This window comes from Oryzias latipes, chromosome 3 (genome assembly GCF_053564925.1).
Source record: "Oryzias latipes strain Hd-rR chromosome 3, Olatipes_Hd-rR_3.1".
NCBI lineage: Eukaryota > Metazoa > Chordata > Actinopteri > Beloniformes > Adrianichthyidae > Oryzias > Oryzias latipes.
In genome coordinates this window covers 5,309,504-5,333,389 of record NC_136239.1, presented here as the reverse complement: position 1 = coordinate 5,333,389, position 23,886 = coordinate 5,309,504, and the positions used below count along the sequence as shown (strand labels likewise).

General features: G+C 45.4%; 1 protein-coding gene across 1 annotated transcript; it reads left to right on the top strand.

Annotated features, from left to right (window-relative positions):
• The first annotated feature begins 290 nt into the window (after positions 1-290).
• On the top strand, positions 291-22,565 carry drd4b (dopamine receptor D4b). The gene is made up of 4 exons (XM_023951747.2): positions 291-754; positions 1,635-1,747; positions 3,583-4,175; positions 20,556-22,565. The coding sequence occupies exons 1-4, from the start codon at positions 512-514 to the stop codon at positions 20,756-20,758; spliced, it is 1,152 nt and encodes a 383-aa protein (XP_023807515.1). The 5' UTR covers positions 291-511; the 3' UTR covers positions 20,759-22,565.
• The last annotated feature ends 1,321 nt before the right edge of the window (positions 22,566-23,886 follow it).

The window sequence follows — 23,886 nt, the reverse complement described above, 5'->3', positions numbered from 1 at the left end:
TAAGAAGTTCTTGAGTCTATTTTAAGCCTCGCAGCTCTTGTGGCTCGTGACGCAGGAAATGACCTTATTTGTATTTTGGGGGAGTTTAATTCCTCCAGCTTGATAAGTGGGCCAAAGAACGCCCCCGCCCCCCCCAGCCTAGGTCTGAGTCGCAGACCTGGACTTTGCGCTCCTGAACCTGATCAGCTGAGACGGTTCTCCCATGCAGCCGGCAGGGCTGCAGTAAGAAGATTTGCGGATTTGTTCTTGCCTTCTGATTCGCTGCAGCGCCTTCGGCTGCAGGCTGAGGATGAGTTGCGCACTCTTCTTCCTGAGGTGCGTGACTTTTCTCGTCAAACATGCTTGGAAGTGAGCCCGGCTCTGCGTAAAACCGGAGAAGCTTCGTGTGCGTGGCGCTCCTCATAGGATGCAGACCTCGCGCGCGCCGTTCCCGCGGACGCCGGGTCTTCTGGACACGGTTCATAGATGAGAAGTGTCCTGGAGAGACGCGCGCCCCCCCCTCCCGGGGACTATGACGGAAAACCTGACCGGCTTAAACGCCACGCAGCCCGCGGAGGAGGCGCAGCGCAACTTCCCCGCGCTCATCTTCGGGGTCCTGCTGGTGGGGGCCGTCATCGGCGGGAACGTGCTCGTGTGCCTCAGCGTGTACGTGGAAAAGGCGCTGAAAACCACCACCAACTACTTCATCGTGAGTCTGGCCTTTGCGGACCTGCTGCTGGCGCTGCTGGTTCTGCCGCTCTTCGTTTACGCAGAGGTGAGGCGCCCCGACCAGCCCGCACGGGCACGCACGGGCACGCACGGTGACCCGAGCTCTGACTCCCTTTGACGGCGACGCAGAAACAAACAAAAGTTGGATTTTTGATGCAACAACAGAACAACTTCAGAGGTCCTCAGGGAAACATTCAAAGGTCAATGAGGCGCAGAGGAAAAGAAAAAGGAAACGATCGGACGAATGAACGTCCGAAAACCACAGAAACTAAAAAATAAAATAAAAAAACACTAGGCCTAAAGGACAATAAGTACAGAAAAGTAATAAAACAATTACAGAAATTCAGATAAACTACAGAAACAAAAAAAAAAAAATACTGCAGTCTCTAAAATTTCTAAGAAATTCAGAAACTTTCAAAAAGTTAAGAAACTGAAAAAATGCAGGAAAAAAATCTACAAAAACTAACGTAAAAAAATGTTTGTTTTTTTTAAAGATGCTTTTATGGAGCTGAAAGTTCTGATTGGGGCCTTTGGGGGGGGGGGGGGTGAAAGTTTAGCAAAGGAGCAAACAGGAAACAAAAGATTTACTCCTTGCAACCCCCCCCCCACACACACACACACACACGCACTTCTTGCCTGTCTGTCTAAATATCCCAGAAATGCATTGACCCCCCCCCCCCCCCCCCCCCCCCCCCCAATTAGATGGATTTGTTGCTACAGTGTTTGAGGTAATCCCCTCTTTGACCACATGCAGCCATGGATTAACCAGTGCCCCCATGTTCACCTGGGGGGGGGGGGGGGGGGGGACCCTGGACTGAAGCTCAACTGGATGAGGCGTTTTAACGGAGATCTGTGTGTGTGTGTGTGTGTGTGTGTGTGTGTGTGTGTGTGTGTGTGTGTGTGTGTGTGTGTGTGAGAGAGAGCAGTTCCAGGGGGGGGTGTGGACCTTAAGCATGGCCATGTGTGATGGACTGATGACCATGGACGTGATGCTGTGCACCGCATCAATCTTCAACCTCTGTGCCATCAGCGTGGACAGGTGAGTCCAAGACTCCTCCCACATTACCTTAAAAGATCCACTCTGACGAAAACTGTGGTTTTGGTGTTTTGAACATGTTCCCGAGGCATTTTTCTGAAAATTCAGCTAATTTCCTTTCTGGGTATTTCCTTATTCAAATTGTGAATCACAGGCTGATGAAAAAATGTGTTTGAAAAAGATCCCACATGTGACGAAGCCAAAGTCTCCCCGCTCTGCTCCATTCTGATCATCCACTGTCCGACAAATAGATCCATGAACGTCTTTGTTTTCCTCGTCTGAGCTGGAATCTGGTTCAGAACTGGACGGCTGGATGGATCTGATGTTGCTGCTATTTTTGTTGCACTGGTAATATTGGGGGTGTGAGCGGCTGTAAGCTAGTGGGAGAGCGTGTAAACAGAGAGCTCTCATTGACAGGGCGGGGTTGCTCTGCACCAACAGTCCTGCCCACAACTCAGAGGTGAATTTCTAATGAATTACTGCCACTCTGCAGAAACTATGTCCTAGAGAACTACACAATCTTTTGGATTTTGGCTAAAAACGGCAGAATCAGAATTAAAAGACCTGGGAAACCTTTGAAAATAGATCAGAAGATGATCGGAGTGGAACTTTATGGACCTGAGGGACCATACATCCCGGGGTGTCCGAGTCCTGCAGGGCCGTGTCCTTCTCCCTGCTTGGACATCCTTCCCTCGGCTGCAGCTTAAAGTCTTTGGTCAGGTGTGTTTTTCCAGCAAGAAGCTGCAGGTGCGATAGAAAACAGTTTGAGATGTGAAAGCTTCATGAAGCACAAACCAGATTTCAGCAAAGTGTCTGACAGACTGATGCAAACCGGGTCTGCATGCTGGTGGAAACTGGGTTCACTTACAAAATAAAAGGAGGCTCTTAAAACGAAAGTAGGGAATCTTCATGTGAGGGACGCTAAATGGACAGGGAGGGAGGGACGCAGGACATCTGGGTTCTGACTGTTCATGCACCCTGAGAGTCATGTCACCAAACCACCACGGACCGTCAGACTCAGCTGCTGAACATCAAACTTCCTTCAGTTCAACAAGGAAAGTTTTTGCCGAGCTGACCAAAGTCAGGTTCTGAACGCTGCTGCCAGAGTTTGGACCAGAACCAGGAGAACAGACCACTTCACTCCTGTTCTCAGTTCCTCCCACTGGAAACCAGTTAGACACAGAACTGGACTACAAGCTGCTGCTAGTTCATACATCTCTCAGTGGTGGGGGCCCTGACTACTGTCAGACCTCCTGGTGGGTCAGGAATCCAGCAGGTCAGCTGTAGAAGCTCGGGTCAGAACCAAGTGAAGCTGCTTTATCAAACAAAGACTTGTCTGTTCCCTGCTGCACTTTTTTGTAGATTGTCTCGTTCTGTCCGTGTTGCTGCTGCTTTTCTGAGAGTTAAAGCTCCGTGTGAAAGCTTTGGAGCGTTTAAAGCCGCTGCTCTCTGCTCTGAACGTTTAGCGGTACACGGCCATTCAGAGCGTCTGCTTCTGACAGCGTCTGCACGCTCAGACAGACGCTCCAAAGTTCATCACGTTGACTTTAAAGTCAGTCCAAAGCTATCGCCCCATCAGCAGAGGAGGCTCGTCTGGTCACTTTCTGCTGAGTCGTGGTAGGTTTTTAATGGGTTTTGGGCTCCACTGCTGTCCTGTTGAGGTGTTCTGTAGATGCAGCAAACCCTCACAGACCGGCTCAGACAGGCGCCGCAGCAGACTTCTGTGGCCGGTGTCCTCCAGCCCTGGGAGACCTCCCTCACTCTGAGGCTCCAGGTGGACCGAAGCTGCAGCAGAAGATTCCACAGAACCTGCTCAGGTTGCTTCTCTCTGTCTGCAGGTTCATCGCCGTCTCCATCCCCCTGAACTACAACCGTAAACATGTGGATCAGCGGCAGCTGGTCCTGCTGTCCGCCACCTGGCTGCTGGCCTTGGCGGTGGCCTCTCCGGTCATCTTTGGCATCAACAACGTGCCAAACCGAGATCCCGGCGAGTGCAAACTGGAAGACAACAACTACGTGGTGTACTCATCCGTGTGCTCCTTCTTCATCCCCTGCCCCATCATGGTCCTCCTCTACTTTGGGATCTTCCGGGGCCTTCGCCACTGGGAGGAGACCCGCAAGGCCAAACTCCGCAGCAGCATTGAGGCGTGCAGGAAGCTGCAGCACGCCGCCATCGCCACCGCGCTCCCGCCGCTGGCGGGTACCATTCCTGGCCCCCTCCCCATGCCTCTTCCCAGGATTATCGAGAGGGATCTGGCCCAGTCCAGGCTGGACGACACGGGGGACTACATCCAGGAGTTTCCCTATCCCCGGCAGTACAGAGAGAACTCTGTTCCCACGGTGACGTTCACCCAGCTGCAGAACAGCAGGAAGAGAGCCAAGATCAACAACAGGGAGAGGAAGGCCATGAGGGTGCTGCCCGTCGTCGTAGGTGAGCACCTCACGCAGTCAGCCCCACCCCCTCAGTTTGAATCTAACCTTTATTTAAACAACAAAGGAAGCAAATGCGCTGAGATTGAAAAGAAATTAGGTAAAAAAAGTAAAACACTCACATTCTGCTGCACAACACATTTTGGATAATTTCAGTATTTGTAAAATGTAATAACCGACACTTAAGTATGAAACCTCAAAGAAAGAACACCAGTTACCGCCACGGTCATGTTTATTTATCTTTGTCACATGATGAGCAGAGACGGACCTGGCACCTGTTAGCTAGGGGATTTTTTGGTTTGGTTCAGAGAGGGTGCACATTTTTTTGTTGACCGCTTTTCGTATTGGTTGTTTAGTAACTCTTTGCTTTTGATGGTTTGGATCTAATGTATCATCTCAGTCAATGACGATATTTTCATTTTTTTGAGAGCGTTGGAAGCAAGGACCCGCGGCAGAATCTCTAGCGGCTCATAAGGCTGCAGCCGCTACAACAGGAATTTTGTCTCTGATAGATTCAGGGTCAGCGTGGTGGAACGGCCAAAGCACAACTTTCCTTAAGACAATCATAATTTCTTTTTTATGGGATCCTTCGTATCCCTAAATTCAGCTTGTTTTGGGCTCGATTACAGGTAAAAGTATCACATTTGGTTAGAACGTTTCCTGCAGAAAGTTCTGTGCACTGACTGTATATGAGAACTGGACGGAGTGACTCCTCCCCCCTGGCATTCCAAACAGGAAGTACCTGCTCGCTCCAAAAAGCCAAAATCCCAAAGACTTCTGTAGAGAAACCAACAGCTGTTATGCAGTCATTCTATTGGTCAGAATTACCATTCTTTTTATTTTATTTTATTTATTTATTTATTTTTTTAACTTGTCCTGTCCAACAGCTAGGCAGGCAGATGAGAGCTGAGGGCCTCTTGTGTTGGACATATTTTACTTTAACAAGAGGGGTTATTAATCTTCATACAAACCAGAGGTATGTCTGAATAAACCCCTTTTGTAATTGAGGCCAAACTTTATTCATTTCAACCATGTTTGAAAATCTTTGGTGTTGGACCGGACGGAAAAGGAAAGAGGGGAAGAAGAGAGAGGGATGTTAGAGAGGGGGGGGGGGGGTGATAGTGAGAGGGGGGGGTAAGACCATGAAGCAGCATAGAGCAGACAGGTTTACTGGTTGTTTATCATTACGGTACGGTTCAAATGTAGTACAGAAAGGGCGGGGCCTGTTCACACACACTCAAATATTATCAACACACCTGCTAGCCGCAAAAATGTCCACATGTCAACATGCACACAAAACAGATAGTGTTCACGAACGCATACCTATGCCTTTAAACCAACTAGTGTGAAATCTTTCATTCATTCAATCATGCAAACTATTAGTGCTAAGGTGAGCTAACACCTGTGCTCAGGTGAGTGTTTATGTTCTTCTAAAATGGATGGTCGAATGTGAAAAGAAGGAGGAGGAGCGCCCAGCCACCCCCACACTCAGACCCCCGCCGCAGCGGCAGCTGGAATCCCCCCAACGCCACACGGGAACAGGCAGGGAACAACCGCCCCCCGGGCGACCAAGACCGCCACCCAGGCCAGGGCCAGCAGGACCAGCGCGAGGCCCCCAAAGCCAGAGAGCAGGGAGGCGCAGAGGGAAAGAGAGCGCCGCCCCAGCCCAACCAGGAAAGCAGCCCCCCCGCCGCGCCGGGAGAACCCAACGCAGGGCCCCACCGGAGAAGGACGCCCACAGCCCCAGACGAGCACCCCACCACCACCCAGGAGTTCCGGGCATCCCCCCGCCCCAACCCCAGGTACGAGCCTGGACCCCCCAAGGGAGACCCGCTCCGCACTCCAGGCAGCCACCCACCCGGCCCACGGTTGGTCCAGGGAGCAGCAAGGCAGGGGCCCGCCGCCCCCGCCCAGGAGGGGGGAACCCCGGGGAAAAAAGGGGGCCCACAAGTGTTGTTGTAAATATGGTCCGACCAGGCTCGGCCACTGTTGGAAGTTTGGCGGGGCCCAGCGCTCAGGGGCAAGGACCAGGACCCACCCCCCAGGGACATGAACAGCCCCGGCTCAGGTGTAATGTGAACCCCCCCACCGTGCGGAGAGAGCACCGCCGGGCCCAGGAAGCCGGCACCCAGGGGACACGGCCGCCGTCGCCAAGGGGCCCGCACCCCCCACCAGGGAAGGGGTAGGGGACAGACGGACCCAGGTCCCACCTTCTTTGCAAAATGTGTGTGCGTGTACGTGTGTTTGAGAGGGTGTGTGTGTGCATGTGTGTGTGTTTATGTTAGAATGTATATATTGAAGGGGGAGGGGTGGGTGTACTAAGGGGGGTGCAGTTAAAATTGGCGAGTAGGGCACTAAGGGGACATCTCCTGATTACTCACAGTGATGTCCCCTCACCCTCCCCACCAAGGGGCCCTAAATGTCTAAGGTGCGGTTAAAATTGGCGGGTAGGGTGCTAGGAGGACATCTGCTGCTTGCTGGCAGTGATGTCCAAGCACCCCCTTACCAAGGACCCTACATGTCTAAGGTGCAAATAAAACCGAAAGAGGGGGGACCCACTCCATACGGCAACCATAGGAGGGGGGCCACTGCCAAGTAGCCCCCCCCAAGGCGCATCGCAGGCTAGACACCCCACCCCCTCACCCTAATATGAGCTTATATGAGGAAGGGGGTAAGTTGGGGACAGCTGGTAGACTGTCCCCCGGTGGTCAAACAGCTGTCCCCCAGCCCCCCCCCCAGCAAAGGGGCCAGGCCCACCCAGCCCAGGGGCCCCACCCCCGGAGGCGCCGACACCCCAGGCCCGGCACCACCCACCCCACACAGAGAAAAAGGAGCCAGAAAGCGTCGCCCCCCCCCCCCCCGGAGCAAGCCCAGGCCCCCCCCCCCCCAAACGCCGGCCCTAGAAGAGCTCTGGTCAGGCCTTGACGGGACTGAGGCAGCCAACCGGCCGAGGCAACCACCGAAAACGACCCGTCAGCCCCCCCGCCCCGTACCAATAATGCCCCCCCCCCTCCCCCCCAGAACACCCCCCCACAGGACAGGGCCGACAAGCCCCCCACCCCACCCCAGACCCCGCAGCCGAAGCGGATGACACCCAGAGCGACCGGGGGCCCCGAAAGGGCTGTCCTGTCCCGTCCCAGAGCCAGGGAAGGGCCGATCCCAGCCCCAGGTGCAGATGGGCAGCCCATCCAGCGCCGCTGGGCCCCCCCCCGAGCAGGGCCCCCCGCCAACCCCCCCCAGCACAGGCAAAGGGACCACCCCCCCAAGCCAAGCCAGACCACCACCCCACCCCCCCACCACGCACCCCCACACCCAAGCCCAGAGGACCACGCAGCGCCCCAGCCCGCCCCACCCAGGCACCGGACCCGACCCCCGACCAACGAAGCCCCCACCGCCCCCGCCATGCACCGGAGGCCCCGACCCCCACCCCAAACCACGGCAGAAGGGCAAGGAGCAGCGACGACCAAGTCCCCCACCCCCTAAGTCATGGAGTCAACCACAGGAGACCAGAGAGACTGAATTCTTTCAAGGTTACTTGAACTTGGGGCTGACATTTTTTCCAAGCTGATATGATCAAACAGCAGATTTCTGTGTTGACTTATGTTTATATTTTTCTTGTTTTTCCAATTTATTAAAATAGTTTTTTTGGCAATAGAAAGAGTTATGAAAATGATAGATGCTAATCCCTCTTCTATATCGATGGCACTCATGTCACCAAGCACACAAAGTGACGGTGAGGCCGTGATTGAAACCTTAAGCCAGACTGATAAATCGGCACATACCTGCTGCCAGAGAGCCTGGACAGGTGTGCAGAACCACAGTGCATGCATGTAGCTGTCGGGTAGATTACTGTCACAGTGCTCACAAATGTCTGAGTTACTGAGACCCATCTTGAACATCCTCTGTCCAGTGTAGTAAATTCTGTGAAGAGTTTTGAGATGGATTAGCTGCAGATTTGGACTTTTTGTCAGTTTAAATGTGTTTAGACAGAGTTCTGACCAGAAGCTTTCATCTGTGCTGATGCTCAAATCTGCATCCCATTTTGTTGTAGGAAGGGCAATATTGTTATCTAATTTACATAAAAGTTGGTATATTTTGGAGAGAGTTCTATTCATTGAAAAATTAATCAGAGTGGTAACTACATCTGGTAGCTTTAAATCGTCGTCTTTATATATATACTTTTTAGTAATACTTGATTTAAATTGCTGATATTCCAAGAAGTTATTTATTCCATGTTTGTATTGAAGTTCCTGGGGAGTTATGAATCTTCTATCAATAATTACGTGCTCTAGTTGTTTTATGCCCCCTGCTTGCCAAGCTGGCAAGTGAATCATTTTTTTGTTTATAAGGATGTCCGGGTTGTTCCAGATGGGTGTCATTTTGCACGGTTGAATTGATGATTTTGATATTTTGAGAAATTCCCACCAGGCTGTTAAAGTGGCGTTTATATTAATAGTTTTGAAACAATCCTGTTTTTTAACTGTTTGGGTAATAAATGGTAGCTCTGACAGGTTGATCTTTCCACATAACGCCTGTTCCAAGTCTAACCATGAGTTGTTTTCTGGATAACCATTTTAAGATGTATTGTAATCTATTTGCAGGAAAGTATTTGTGGAAATTAGGTAATTCTAATCCCCCACAGCTTTTTGCAGATTTTAAAGTTTTTAGACTAATTCTTGCAGATTTATTGTTCCATAGAAAGCTTGATATGGATGAGTCTAATGTTTTGAACCATTTTAATGGCGGTTGTGTAGGAATCATTGAGAAGAGATAATTAACCTTGGGTACGATTTTCATTTTAACCGTGGCTACCTTGCCCATAAGGGACAGAGGCAGGTTGGTCCAGCGTGTTAGATCATCCTGTATGCTTTTCAGTAATGGGGTGTGGTTTAGCTGCACCAGTTCTGATAGTTTGGGGGAAAAGTAGATACCCAGATATTTGATATTTCCTGTTTTAACTGGAATTGTGAGTCTTTGACCATTCTTGATCTGATACATTTTTTAACTGTTCTTGATGTTTTTCCTTCAGTGCAAGTTATTCACGTTATAAACTGACCAAACAGATGTCTCAATAAAATGTGGACTCACATCGAATGTTGAAACCTTTCGATACACAGAATGTGTAGCCTGCTTTTAGTGGTAGGGGTGTGGCTTTTCAACAAGCTCACTTCTGATTGGCGAGACTGGTTGCCATAGAAACATTGACTCCGACTGACTTGGACCAATCACTGCTCACTGCTATCGTCTGGCTCCAACATGACGGCGTTCCTATCCTACCACAACAACATGGCGACTGAGTTGTCTTCATTTCGTTGGAGCCATAAGAAAATGGATGACGTCACACTCACTCAGTCCAGCTCTCTGATACAGTCAGTGGTTTATACGTCATACACTGGAGTTTAAACTGTGGATGTTGGCATGTCCAAAGTCCGGCCCATGTGCCACATTTGGCCAATGGGCCAATCATGGCCCATGTTGAAGTGTCTACCGGTCCACAAGCTCCTGTCATAAAATCAGTAGTATGCAGCCCCCATTGGCTAAATTACATTATAAGCCGTTGTAAACCTGTGGCTACTTGAACTTTAGAGCCTAAACAAGAAGAACAGATTTCTTTGTTTCTGTGATCAAAACCACAGAGGTACTTCTGAACGGCCACCTTTCAGCATATCCGTTCAGGGTTGGCCACAGCCAGTCAGCTCCCACTGATTCTCACAGGTGGCTTGGCAGAGAACTTTATGCTGGATGCCCTTCCTGACTCGACCCCCTCATGTATGTGGGATGGGGACTGGCACATGTGGCCACATACTGTAGTTAGGCAGTGGCGTCCAAAGACCCACCCAACTCATTATGCCCCCTGGGTATTGAACTCTGATTTTCCATGAGCTCAACCAACTTAACCAACAGCCATCCAGCCACAGTGGATGGCGAATTGTGTCGTTTCACATGATTTAAATTTAGAAGTTTAGAGTGAGCATTTAATAATGAAAAATATGTCATGTGAGCCCAGATTTAAAGATGATAAAAGGTACTTTTGTTTACAGAGTTTTCCTTTATTTTATTTTATTTCTGGTCTTTACATCAGAAATTCACATTAATTCTGGTAAAAATGTATTCAGGTAAAATCCTGTTTTATGTAAAAAAAAAAATTGCATAAATATGTTCATGAAATAGGACATTTGCATTTAAAGTTTACATTTGGACATTATTAATATCTTCATTTATGCAAAAGGAATTGCTTCCACGTGGCAGATTTCACAAAGCACCTGTTTGTTTCAGGGAAAAAGGTCTTCTGGTTAAAGAGAATCAGCTTGTGTTATTTGTGATTTCCCCAGACTGAGCTGACCTGTCACCAAAGGAGTCTTGATTGTACGCAGAACAAAAACACACATTTGGAATGAAACACGCACAAACGGTTGGAGGCACCACACAAAGATGAACATCATCAACCAGAGCTAGTATATTGTTATATTTTAGTCAAGCAGGAAGGTAAATGAGGATGACCTGGTTTAGAGACAATGCAAAGCAGCCTTCATTACATGTCATGATGACAAACGGTCCATAAACGTATAAATAAAGATATTTAAGGCAACGGCAAAGATCAGAGACAGATCATTCCTCCAGCTTCTTAAATTATGCAAACTGCAGGAGTGAACTCAGTTTGGGTGTCTCTAATGATCCAGATCCTTCCAAATATTCCAGACTGTTGTGAATCAATTCAGACCCAGATAATTTTATGAGTAAGGGTTATTCGCCGACGAAGTGTGCATTATCACTTTTTAACGCACACCATGGAAGCCTGAACCGTCTGACGGGAAGCGGAGTGCGTTAAAAAGGGATAATGCACACTTCGTCGGCCACTAACCCGCTTATACCATGGTCACTTACAAAAGAAAGAAATAGTAACCCATTTTTAGTCCTTAATTCTTGATTTTGGTACGTAACAAATAGTTCGTGTCGCGCCGCACCACCGCTGCAGTCAAGATTCAGCGATATATATGTACTGATCTTTCCGATGGGTTGAATAAAGCATCAGCTCAGAGAGAAAGTTCACCTCTTACCGCTTGTTTTTGTCCAAATGATGAAGCAAAAGGTTGTTTTAAAGAAGCCGGCGCAGTGAAACGAAACATTTAAGCTAGCTTACCGGAACTTCTTTTTTCACCGTGTGGTTATCCTGTGGTATATTACTTTTTAACGTACACCCAGCAGCCTATCAGAATTGAGGATTTACCAGGACCATGGTATAATCCAGATTATTTTATTCTATTTTAACATCAGTGACTGTTACTGTAATACCTGTAGAAGCAGAACCTAAAATCTGAAGCACTTTTACATGAGTATGAAATGTGCTTTATAAATTAAGTTTGATTTCATAAAAAACTGTACCACAGCTAAAAGTTTATTTTTTGGGGAAAGTGAAGCGGAGGAGAAACAATCAGAGGACCAACAACTTAAGTGAGTTTAGTCCATCAAAAGAAAAATGCAGACGTCAACTTTAAAAATGAAAACAAAAAAAAGCAGAACATGCGTCTGTCTCAGAAAGACCAACATCTGTTTTTTCTTAAATTTGAGCTTCAGGTCTAAAAAAATCGAAACTCTCCTCACAACGTTGGGTCTGGAATGCAGAAACACCAACTGACTGTTACTGTGTCGCCAAAGTAGTTTAGTGACCATTTCTGATGGTAAAATATTCTAGCTTTAAGTTTGTGGAATTGAAGGGACTTGTGAGCATTTCTGGTCTGAAATACGCAAGTTACTGAATATTTAATGATAATGAAAATTGATTAGTAATGTATTGGATTTCTTTGTTGGATCAAAAAGTAAAATGTACTTTAAAGTCCCCCTCCGATCATGTTTTTTTGAGTTTTTGACATGGACGTGTGGCATTTTTCTTATGAAAGAGAACAAATGGATCACAAAATAATTTCACTTTTTGCATTTCTGAGTATTTCCCCTTTTAAATCGCTGTCAATCAAACTGTCTCAAAGACCAGTGAGTTATATTGCTGGAGACGCTACGCTTGCCTGTTACCATTGTCCAAGATGCTTAAAGAGCGGCGCCATGTTTGAGATGTCTGTAAACAATGAGACCAGGCTGAGCAGATCTGTGCGGTCAGGGCTTTTTTCTTCGCTGCAAGGACCCGGAAGACGGGTTAGCATTAGGCTAATATGTGCTAAAAAGCATTGGCCTTGGATGTACTTAAAACTCTGTGCGGGCAATGAGCATCTTAGATATAAGTATGTGGGAATTACATCATCCTTTATTTTGTTCTGGACACCAATGGAAACACAAATTCATATGATGGTTTAGAGTTTCTCAGATCGTAGCAGCACTTCCGCCTTCAGCAATCTGGAGCTTCGGATCGCGGGGCTTCGCGCTCCGCAATGCCAAGGCGGCTGCCGGTCCGAAGACAAAGCTAATCCCAGGGAAAGTTTGGATGAGGTGCGTCCAAAGGAGGACCGCGAAAAGCAGAAATGCTGCTACATAGTCCTAAGAAGCTGTGTAAAATCATCAGAAGTTCACAACCATCACAAAGCCGTCTTCTCTGTCGCTAACACCAAGCTGCACTGCTGCTAGCATGTCTGTGTCTCTTAGCAGCCGGACGCACGGAGAAAGCACTGACGTCATCGCCCCGCCTCCCCGCTGGAAATGCTTTTTCGAAATGAATAATGCGACAATGTTCGCAGGGTGGATGATAAAATGAAAATGCAATCCCCTCTTTGCATTTTCATTTTAATTATGACACAGAATGATCGTTTTTAAGTAGTAAATGAAAAAGCATTTTGAAGTATTGCTTTTTCCTTTTAATTTTGAGTCATTTGATGTAGTTACATTTTGAAAATGAAAAAGCATTTCTGGTATTGACTTTTATTTTTAATTATGCTACAGAATCGCTTCCATAGCCGTCCGCTGATTGAACAAGCTTAAGTATGGTCCATATTTCAGAAAAACGCTCAAGGAAGTCAAGGAATCACTTTTTACTTTAGCCAGAGGTCTGAGCGAAGCATCAACACATAGAAGGTCGTGCGGGGACAGTAAGTTGGGTACTAACTACAAAATCAAACACCGGGGGAATTTTCAAAATAAATTAACAGTATTTTGGACGAGTTCACAGCTTCCTCACGACGGGTCTGACACTAAATATATCTGTTTGATGTAATATTTTCTAATTAGATTTGCCTTCTTTAAACTCTGAATCATTCAGTTTCACCGTCTTTTACATTAAATCTTTCCAATCACAACAGAAGGCTGTGTTTAGAGCAGTGTTTTTCAACCAGCGTGCCGCGGCGCACTAGTCTGCCGTGGGTGAAGGTCAGGTGTGCCGTGGGAAATTGCCCTCATTCACTGATCTAAAAACATTTACTATCTGTCCAGGGTGTCCCCTGCCTTTGCCTATAAGTGGCCGGGATAGGCTCCGGCAGCCCCGTGAGCCCGAAAGGGAAAAACGGAATAGAAAATGAATGAAAATGAATGAATAGTTCAAAAGGGGGCCAAGTCCAAGAGGTTTGTTTTTCTAGGAAATTATTTGAATTGCATAGCTTAAAGGGAGGCTACACCAAATGATTAATACTTTACCCAGATTTAGCACCAGTTCATAGCTTACAAATGCTTGAAGTACCTCGCTTTTATCATTTCAGAGACTAAAGTCTCTGGACTTGGGACCTTGTTGAATTAACCCTTGTGCTATCTTAGATGACCCCACCCTTACATTGAGGTGTTCTCCCTACCATGACAAAGGTGGATAAAGGTGGAAGGATTTCATGTAATCCATGGACACCAGTGAAGATCACAAATCATTGAAGAAAAAAGGTTCAGCACACTATCTAGTGGGTCTAGATGACCCAACTCCCAATGGTAAAGTGCCTAGGATAGCACAAGGGTTAAAAGATTATTTTTGTAAAGAGTTACACCTGCATTGAAGTGACTCAGTCTTTAGTTGAACTTTAAAGGTTCAATGTTCAGTTTGATACAAACCGAATTTCCACTTCTACGGCCGTCATTGATTTACACTTCTGGATTTCTGTTATTTGCCTTGAATTTAAACCGGATTCAGGATAACTTTGCTAAAATCTTTTTTATTTCAAAACTTTGCCAAAGCGTGTTGGAAGTTTATTTTCCTTTTTTTTTATATAGCTTTTTAAATTGAAGTGTCCTCTAAATATAAAAGTCAGAGTCATTTTGGAAAAACTAAATTAAAGTAAATGTAAACATATGAAAGTACAATATAATTCTGTTGCTTGATTGCTTTTAAATTTAATGATAACAGTTAAATAATATTAACCTACAGAAGGGGATGAAACACCCAGAGTCACCTGAAATGACCCTCAGCAGTCGGAGTCTTTGGCTGCGAAACCGCCATCCTGAACTATACGCTTTATGGAAAGTTTTCAGTTTGACCTCAAAGACAGAGCTGAAACTGAGAGTGGATTCATTCTAGTTTAGGAAACTCTCGGTCGGGACCAGCAGTCCTGCAGTTGAGGATAAAGGGTTCTGTTAGGAAAATAGGGTTAATGGTAAATGGCATATACTTATTTAGTGCTTTTCTACCTTACTTAAAGGCCCAAAACACTTTGCAGTCACATTCACACACACACACACACACACCCACACACACGTGGTGGCTCTGCTGCCGAACGCTGGCACCAACCTACCACCAGAAACAAGGTGGGGTTCAGTGTCTCTCCCAATGACATTTTTTTATTTCTTTTATTGAGTTTTTAACATATTTTACAAATAGACACCAACAGATTACAAGAACAGTTTGTGGAAAGAAAAGAAAAAATATAAATAAATGAATAAAAAAGAAAATAAAACAAATTTAACTGTTTTTTACAAAGTCCTTAATAAAGGTGGACCAAACATTGAAAAATTTCTCTTCCCGTCCTTGCAGGGTGTACTTAATTTTTTCTAAATTTAGAAAACACAAAATGTCTCTGATCCACTGGATGTGTGTGGGGGGCTGTGTTTGATTCCAATTTAAAAGTATTATTCTGCGTGCAACTAAGCATGTTAACTGAATTAACCTACGCTCCGATTTCTTTTTAAAAGTTTGGGGGTCGGTGATTCCCAGAATTCCGATGAGGGGGTCCAACTTGACTGTCTGATTTAAAATTTTTGACAGTGTCAGAGAAACATCAGACCAAAAGTTTGACAGCCTAGAGCAACCCCAAAACAGGTGCGACAAAGATTCTGGAGCCTGTCTACAGCGTATACACAGAGGGTCAACGTGAATTTGACTGGAATAGCTTACTCAGCCTGAGCCTGGTCCAGTGGAGCCTGTGTGTTATCTTAAACTGAATCAAACCATGCCTGGCACAGATTGAGGTTGTGTGTGTGGAGCCTAAAGCTAGATCTCATTGCTCTTCTGAAATATTTATTCCGAGCTCTTCCTGCCAGGCCTCCCTCAGGTGCTGCAAAGTGCTGTGGCCATTGAGGTGGCTCAGTTTGTTGTACCACTGTGAGATTCCACCTCTAGTCGCAAGGTCTTTCAAAAATAGTGAATCGGTAACAGATTCCTCTGGGAGTTGTGGCTAATTTGGAGAGTTGTGTCCAACAAAGTCTCTTACTTGCAAAAATTTTAAAAAGTGAGTGTTAGGCAAGTTATATTTGTCTTTCAACAGTTCAAATGATGGAAACAAACCATCAATATAGAGATCTTTGAAAACATGTAATCCACGATCATACCAGTCAGCAAAATTATCATTTTTCATTGAAGGAGAAAACAAATGGTTTTTAACAATAGGCCCTGACAATGGACTTGCCTGGAGGCCAAAATGACGCAACATCTGTTTCCATATTCTGACTGTGTGGGATACAACCAAATCCTTAATGTTTTTTAGTGATATTGTGGTTATGTCTGCCTTAGGGGAAGAAGGCTTACAATGGTTCTGCTCTATCTCCATCCAGTTTGGAGATTTCTCTGTGATCCAAAATGAGATATTTTTAAGGTTACAAGCCCAATAATAAAGCTGAAAATTTGGTAAGCCAATCCCTCCTGAGGATTTTGGTCTTTGTAGAAACTCACGTGTAATCCTAGCGACTTTCTTATTCCAAATGAATTCCAGTATTCTCTTGTCTAATTTTTTGAAGAAAGATTTGCTTAAGTGGAGAGGAATAGATTGAAACAAAAACCAAATTTTGGGCAGCACTGTCATTTTAATCACCCCCACACGACCAGCAAGAGAGAGTGGAAGAAAAGACCATCTCTCAAGGTCAATGGTGGTTTGTTCAACTAGTTTGGCGAAGTTTTGGTTGTAAAGTTCTTTATCCGACGAGGTAACTGTAACTCCCAAGTATTTAAATTGGTATGAAATCTTGAAGGGAAGTCCAGATATGTTGACACGGGTGTCATTAATTGGAAAAATTATACTTTTATTTATATTTATCTTATAGCCAGATACGGATCCAAAGAATTCTAGTTTTCTCATTATACTTGGAATAGAAATGCTAGGATTTGAGATGTATCACAGCAGATCGTCAGCATAAAGTGAAACTTTATGTTCGTATTTAGCTCTTACAATGCCAATATAGTCCTCTAAAGTGCGTAAAGAGATTGCAAGTGGCTCAATTGCAATAGCAAAAAGTAAAGGGGATAATGGGCAGCCCTGTCTTGTGGACCTGGCAACTGGAAAGTACTCTGATCTATAGCCATTTGTTTGAATAGAGGCGACTGGAAAGGCATATAATAATTTGACCCAGGAGATGAAACTGTCTCCAAAACCAATTTTGCAAGGGTAAAGAAGAGGTAAGACCACTCCACCTATCAAAGGCCTTCTCCGCATCCACTGAGATGAGTAATTCAGGTGGGGGCTTTTCACCTCTTGTAAAGATGATATTAAAGAGACTACGAAGGTTATGGGATAGTTGGGATAGTTGATAGTGGATAATTGTAGGTAGCACTGACTCTAATCTGTTACTTAAAAATTTTGCCAGAATTTTAGTACCAACATTTAAAAGGCTTATAGGTCTCTATGAGGAGAGGACACAGATGTAGGATCCTTGTCTTTTTTATGGATCACAGATATCGTTGCCTGATAAAAAGTTTGAGGGAGCCTACCAAGGCAGAGAGATTCATTATATACCTGCAACAAAACCGGGGCCAACCGATCAATAAAAGATTTATAAAATTCAACAGTATAGCTATCAGGTCCTGGAGCTTTTGAGCTCTGAAGGTCTTTAATGGCCTCTTTTACTTCCTCCAATGTAACTGAGCTCTCTAACTCTTTTGAGGAAAGAGAAGGAATAGAAAGATCTCCAAAAAAATTGTTTACAAGGTTAGCATCGTCAACTTCGGATGAGTACAGATCTTTGTAAAACATTTTAAATTCTGTATTAATTGCTTGTTGGTCAGAGGTTTTAGTGCCTGATTTTGTTATTGTTTCCTCAATTTGATTTCTTTCCGCCATTACTTTAATTTGATGAGCTAAAAGTCTACTTGGTGTTTCCCCATGTTCATAAAAATGTTGTTTTGTCTGTCATATTAATTTCATTGTCTCATTTGTAGAGAGTAGATTAAACTTAGTCTGCAATGCTGTACGTTCCGCTAGGGTTTGAGGATTTGGATTACAGGAGTATTGTTGATCTAGTTTCAAAATTTGCTGGGCAAGTGACTGAAACCGAAACTGAAACCGTGTCCTCTACCCATCGTCCGCCTGGCACCGGACGATTCACGCCTCCTTCACTTCTGATGATGAACACCTTGAAAAACATTATCCCCCTTTTGCCATGGTTACTTTGGAAATAAATAAATATTGAATCAATTATTAGTACGTTTTTCTCGTGAGTGACCTGTATGATCCCTCTTGTGAAGCGTTGTCATGGCAATGGCTACAGAACCTGCTTTGACCTCTCTTTGCAGCAGCAGAGGAAAGTGGTTTCTATGCTAAACGTCACGTTGAGTGATTCAAAGCAGCATTTAAGAGGGCAAGTTCACCTCTTCCCCTTTGTTTTCGTCCAGATGATGAAAAAAAGTCTGTTTCTAAGAAACAAAGTCCATCAATTTTACTCTGAAAGGCTTAAGAAAACCCTTATATTGGCCCTTTAACTCTGGTAATTTAATGTGGAGCATTAAACAATTTCTCTCATTAACTAATAAGAAATGTATTTTAAAGCGTATTTTCTCTGTATCAAGCAATAACAAACAAAATAAGACAGAAAGACAGAAAAAAAATATTTCAAATGAAAGTCAACATTGGTGTTGATGGTAAAATGTGACAGAGATCCTGTCATGTCCATCATGGAGACATTTGAAGGACAGAGATCTTTTCTACTGTCTGCTGTTGTGATCCACTGGAATCACGTCTGTCCACCAGTTCCAAGTTTCTGTTGTTCCAGTTACACACTGGCCTTCAGGGCAGAGCAGTATTCAGGGTATGTGACCGAAACTTCTTTTTAGGCGTTTTTTTAATGGACACCCTGCAGCCAATCAGAATGGAGGATTCCCCCGGATCATGGTATAACTTTCATGACGCTCTGGCAGCAGCTGAAGCTTTCAGGGCAGTTCTGGAACAGATGATTGGAAACCGAATTCTAGTAGCAGAATAACAGAAGTGGAAAGATGAAGAGATAGACGAGGAACTCTTATCTCAGTGATGAAAGAAACGTTCTAGAAACTTGATTTCTTTTCCACAGAGTGTCCAACAAGAGATGCAGACATCTTGATGTTGGTGAATGTTTGATGATGACTGTGAGCTCTTCATCGTGGCCCTCTGGCTCCTTGCCTGAAACAGGCAGAAATCCTCTCTTCTTGTTGCTTTTTCAGTTTTTCAGCATCTACGTCCGACAGGCCACGTTGATCAAAGTGTGTTGATGTTTGGCTCTAAAACAAGACCCTCCTCCCTCCAAACTAACCATCATCTCCATCAAGTGATCCACTCCCATGGTGGATGAGACTGACTCCCCTCAAACAGAACTCATGCAGCAGCGGCGCAGCCAGATAGCTGGACCTGCGTTGGCTGATGATGAAGAGTCCAGCCGGAGGCGGAGAGCTTCATCGGTTGGATGAACTTTCAGATTTTCCTCTGCAGCTCCTGAAGCTGAGAAGCACCTGACCTCTGGGGATCAAAGCCTGCCTTCTGAGCGGCCGTGCCTCCACATGCACGGCTCACCACCACTCCAGCTCAAGCCTCCAATCCCATTATCCTGCAACACGTGAGTCTGCCCCCCCTCCCCGTTCACAGCACACAGTGCAGGGTGGAGCCACCAGAGATACGATTTGATTCCAAAGGTTTGCTCCTGCAGATGGAAACGGCACAAACGTTCGGCATCTACCCAAATCTTCATGTTTGGAACAAACTGCAGTGCTAAACAGATTAGCGGCCAACTCTGGTTTAGTGACGTGGAGCCTAAGACCATTACACCATTCAGACTAATGACCGGATTTGAACCGCAGCACAACACCTCAGCTGCAGGCGGACACAGGAAAAACCCTCCAGGCTTTCCTCTCTGAGTGCCTCCAGGTTTGTCCAGGTTTGATGGCGTGAAGCATGAAGCTGATGGCTGGAGTTTCCATCAGCAACGGTCCAGCAAGACCCAGGGATGAAGCTCAGGCACCACTGCAGGTAGACCGGATCCAAATCCAGCCATCAGGCCCGGTTCCTGGTTTGCACTCGCCACAACTTCGACCGGAGGAACGGGAATGTCTTCAATATTAACAAATCGGAGCGCGAGGGGGCGTTAGACTGCGTTCAGCAGGAATGGGCTCGGCTAGGGGTGGAGCTCTATCACTGAAGCAGATTTTCATTAAAAAACAAGTCAAACGTTGAAGCTCGTCTTCTGTCATCCTGTCCTGGTTTGACACTGAAACTGAAGCACCAGGCAGAAAAATGTGACCTTTTTCTGAGGTCTGAGTTTGAGGGGAGAGGAGTTTGTGGGGTCCAGATGACCCCACCCTTACATTGAAGTGTTCTCCCTACCATGATAAAGGTGGAAAGATTTAATGTAATCCATGGACACCAGTGAAGATCACAAATCATTGAAGAAAAAAGGTTCAGAGCACTGTCTAGTGGGTCTAGATGACCCAACTCCCAATGTTAAAGTGCCTAGGATAGCACAAGGGTTAGAAGCAGAAAATGTCACATGTCTATACAGTCATACAGAAGAAAGGGAACAGCATTGATATTACACAGGCTGATCAGTGGGTTTACAGGGAGCAGCTGAGGTCACTACAGTCTTAAGAAATGGTTTCCAGAAGACCTGAGTGTCTTTTTCTGTGCTGAGCATCAGTGTTATGTGATGCAGGCTCTAACGAATACCCACCATGTCTTTCTCCTGGTTGCCTGTGACAGCTCGTCGGTTTTCCCTGCATTGATGGAGGAGGTTCCTCTGGGGAACTCGGACTGCTTCTGGTTCTAACAGAACTCCCCTCTTCTTCCCTTCATTGCAGGCTGCTTCCTGTTCTGCTGGACGCCGTTCTTCGTGGTCCACACGATGCGAGCCCTGTGTTTGACCTGCAACATCCCCCCCGCTCTGATGAGCACGGTCACCTGGCTGGGTTACGTCAACAGCGCCCTCAACCCCATCATCTACACCATCTTTAACACAGAGTTCAAGAAATTCTTCAAGAAGTGTTTCCGCAGCTGCTGCTGACAGCGGCACCGACTCCCCCAGGATGATCTGATGGCGGTCGGGAAGGATCGGGAGCTGCTTTGACCGGATCCACCGCGTGTGACGGCTAGGTCCTGATGCTGAGGGACCCCTCCCTTGAAAGTATTGAAACTGGAGGAGCGCAGGATCAAGACCTGCCCCACAGCTTTAAAGCATCTCCACTTTCTCATCGGCGGGTGGAGCTTTGGATTTTCAAACTGAAAGGAGCTCCAATCATGATGGTACCACCTCGGCTCTGAAGCAAGACCCTCATGGACCGTGGAGCGAAGAGCTTTTACCTGAACTCTGTAATGAGCAGCTTCAAAACCAAACAGGAAGGACCTCTCTATGACCCTCCATGGAGGGTCATAGAGAGGAGTGGCTGCATCTTAGGGGGGGGCGCAGGTGTGTGTTCCAGTTCCGCTCAGGCTCATACGGCCACCTTAAGGGACATCATGAAAGTGGAACGTACCATTGTTGTGCGCGTGGTAAGTGTTTCGTGAATTACCCATGAGGATAATGGAAGTTGCACACACGTATGACGGACAGCTTTTGCTGTTGTATGGTGTTATTACGCCACCCTCTAGTTGTTAGTGAGGTGTACTGGCTCCTTAATGACCGCACGCAAATGCTGCACACGTAGGATGTGCACGTGACATGTAAGTGCACGTAGAACGCCTGCAGGACGTCCAAGGAAAGAAAACTCTAATTTCATCATTTCTAACAGCAAGGAGCGTGCACGGCAACAGAGCGGCACTCACAGGTGTGTTTTTTACAGTCCTCTTGACTTGATATTTGGCACGGGTGACCTGCATGTCCCGTACGGGTTTGACCATTTTCCCCCGCAGCCAGCTCTGTAAGGGCAGTGGAAACTAAGGCTTAAGAGTTTCACTCCAGAAAATGTCTCCACACACCTTAACGTGACTGAAAAGGTCCAAACTCAGACGTCCTTTGAACTCAGAACACATTCGCCTTAGAGTTGTTTCACACGTTTGAGATCAGACAAGTAAAAACCACAAACTCTCCCTCCTTCTTTTCACATTCCATCATCCACCTTAGAAGAACGTAAACACTCACTATCTCACTTTTGCACAAACAGTTTGCCTGACTGAATGAAATGTTTCCCATGTTTTGTTCTGAATGCACAACATTCAGAACTAATGTACATTAGTTGTGTTGTGTACATGCATACATGTTTGTATGTGAACATTTTTGCAGGTATGTTTGTAACATTTGAGTGTGTGTCTGGACAGGCCCCGCCCCTTCTAGATTTGTATCACATATGAATCCTAAACTTAATGATAATAAACATCCAGCAACTTGTTGCTTTATGCTGCTTCATGCTTTTACCCCCCCTACAAATATAATTAATATGAATAAAGTTTAGTCTAAATTACAAAAGGGGTTTATTCAAATATACACCTTATGTGTCAAAAGATCCAGAACCAGAAACAGTTTTCACTGAATAAACAAGTTTGTCTCCATGCTGACGTCCAGCAGGAGTGGGAAAGTGGAAAAATGTTTCCCCCTGATGAAGACCGGGACATGAGATCCAACCTCCGGACTCACAGGGAAGAAGCTGAAATCTGTGGAAAAGGTGGATTCTTCTGACTGGTCCTTCTGCTCCTGAAGACTTCCAGGGCGAATATGCAGAGCCGGAGGTAAAACAACGTCCCCTAGTTGAAATGAAATGTCACTCAAATGATACCAGTGTGCTACCTGTAAACGTCTGATTACTATTGATGTATGAACGCTTCATGTACATTAAAGTGTTTTTTGTGAATAAAGGTGTGTTTTTAATGAAAACAAACGGGTTTCTTCTATTAAAATGTGTTTTTTATGAATGAAAGTGTGTTTTCAGCAAATCAAATAGTGCCTCCTCTTAATTAAAGAAGAATTCTGTGAGAGAAAGTCTGTTTCCGCTAAATCAGTCCATTTCCTGAGATTGAAAGTCGGTTTACTGTAAATTAAATTGTGTTTTCTGTCAACATTAAAATGTGAAAAAAATGTTACTTTAAATGAAAACCAAAGTATGCTTTCTGTTAATTAAAGTTTGTTTCCTGTATAAGTGTGGTGAACATGTTTCCTGTAAATAAAAATGTTCTTTTTTAAAAACCAAAGAATGTTTCATGCATATCAAATTGATGTTTTGTTGATGTTTGTTTCTTGAAAATAAAAGTGTTATCCTCATAAATATAAGTGTGCTTAATGTGAATTCAAGGGATTTCTATTAAATGAGTTTCCTCAAAGAAAAAATATGTCCTGAAAATAAAAGTCTGAACAAAGGATGGAAGAACGTCACATTATTAGTATTTATTCAAATGTTTTCTGTAAAAAAGTGTGTTTCCTTCAAATAGGGTGTTTTCTGGTAAGAAAACTGTTTTGTTGTAAACACCACAGTTTCTGACAAAGACGTGTTTTTATGAACAAAAACGTGTTTCCTGTGGACGTTTTGTGACGATGGCTGCATTCTGTTCGTTGCGTGACTTGAATAATTCTCAAAGATAATGTGGTTTTTAAAACCCGTTTCCCTGTCTTGTGTGGGAGCCTGCAGACTGTGAGGGAACGCAGGAAAACCTCTCTCCTCTAAGGGGTTTCAGTGGACTGAGGGCTTCGAGTGTCAAAACTGTTCCAAAAAACTACACTAAAAACTTTCACAGCTCGCAGGTTAGAAATGAAAATGAGCCCAATTTGGAAAATGGTCACAGGCTCTCACATGCAGAGACAGTAACACAAGTGCCTAGGATAGCACAAGGGTCACAAGAACTGGAGAAGCTACATTAACCCTTGTGCTATCTTAGATGACCCCCCCCTTACACTGACGTGTTCTCCCTACCATGACAAAGGTGGATAAAGATGGAGAGGATTTCATGTAATCCATGGACACCAGTGAAGATCACAAATCATTGAAGAAAAAAGGTTCAGAGCACTGTCTAGTGGGTCTAGATGACCCAACTCCCAACGTTAAAGTGCCTAGGATAGCACAAGGGTTAAGGAATGATGCACAAACCACCATGACAGTCAAGTGTTGTGTTAAACGATTTTATACCATGGTTCGGTTGAATACTCGATTCTGATTGGCTGCTGGGTATGCATTAAAACCTGATAACCGCACGGTGAAAAAATAAGTT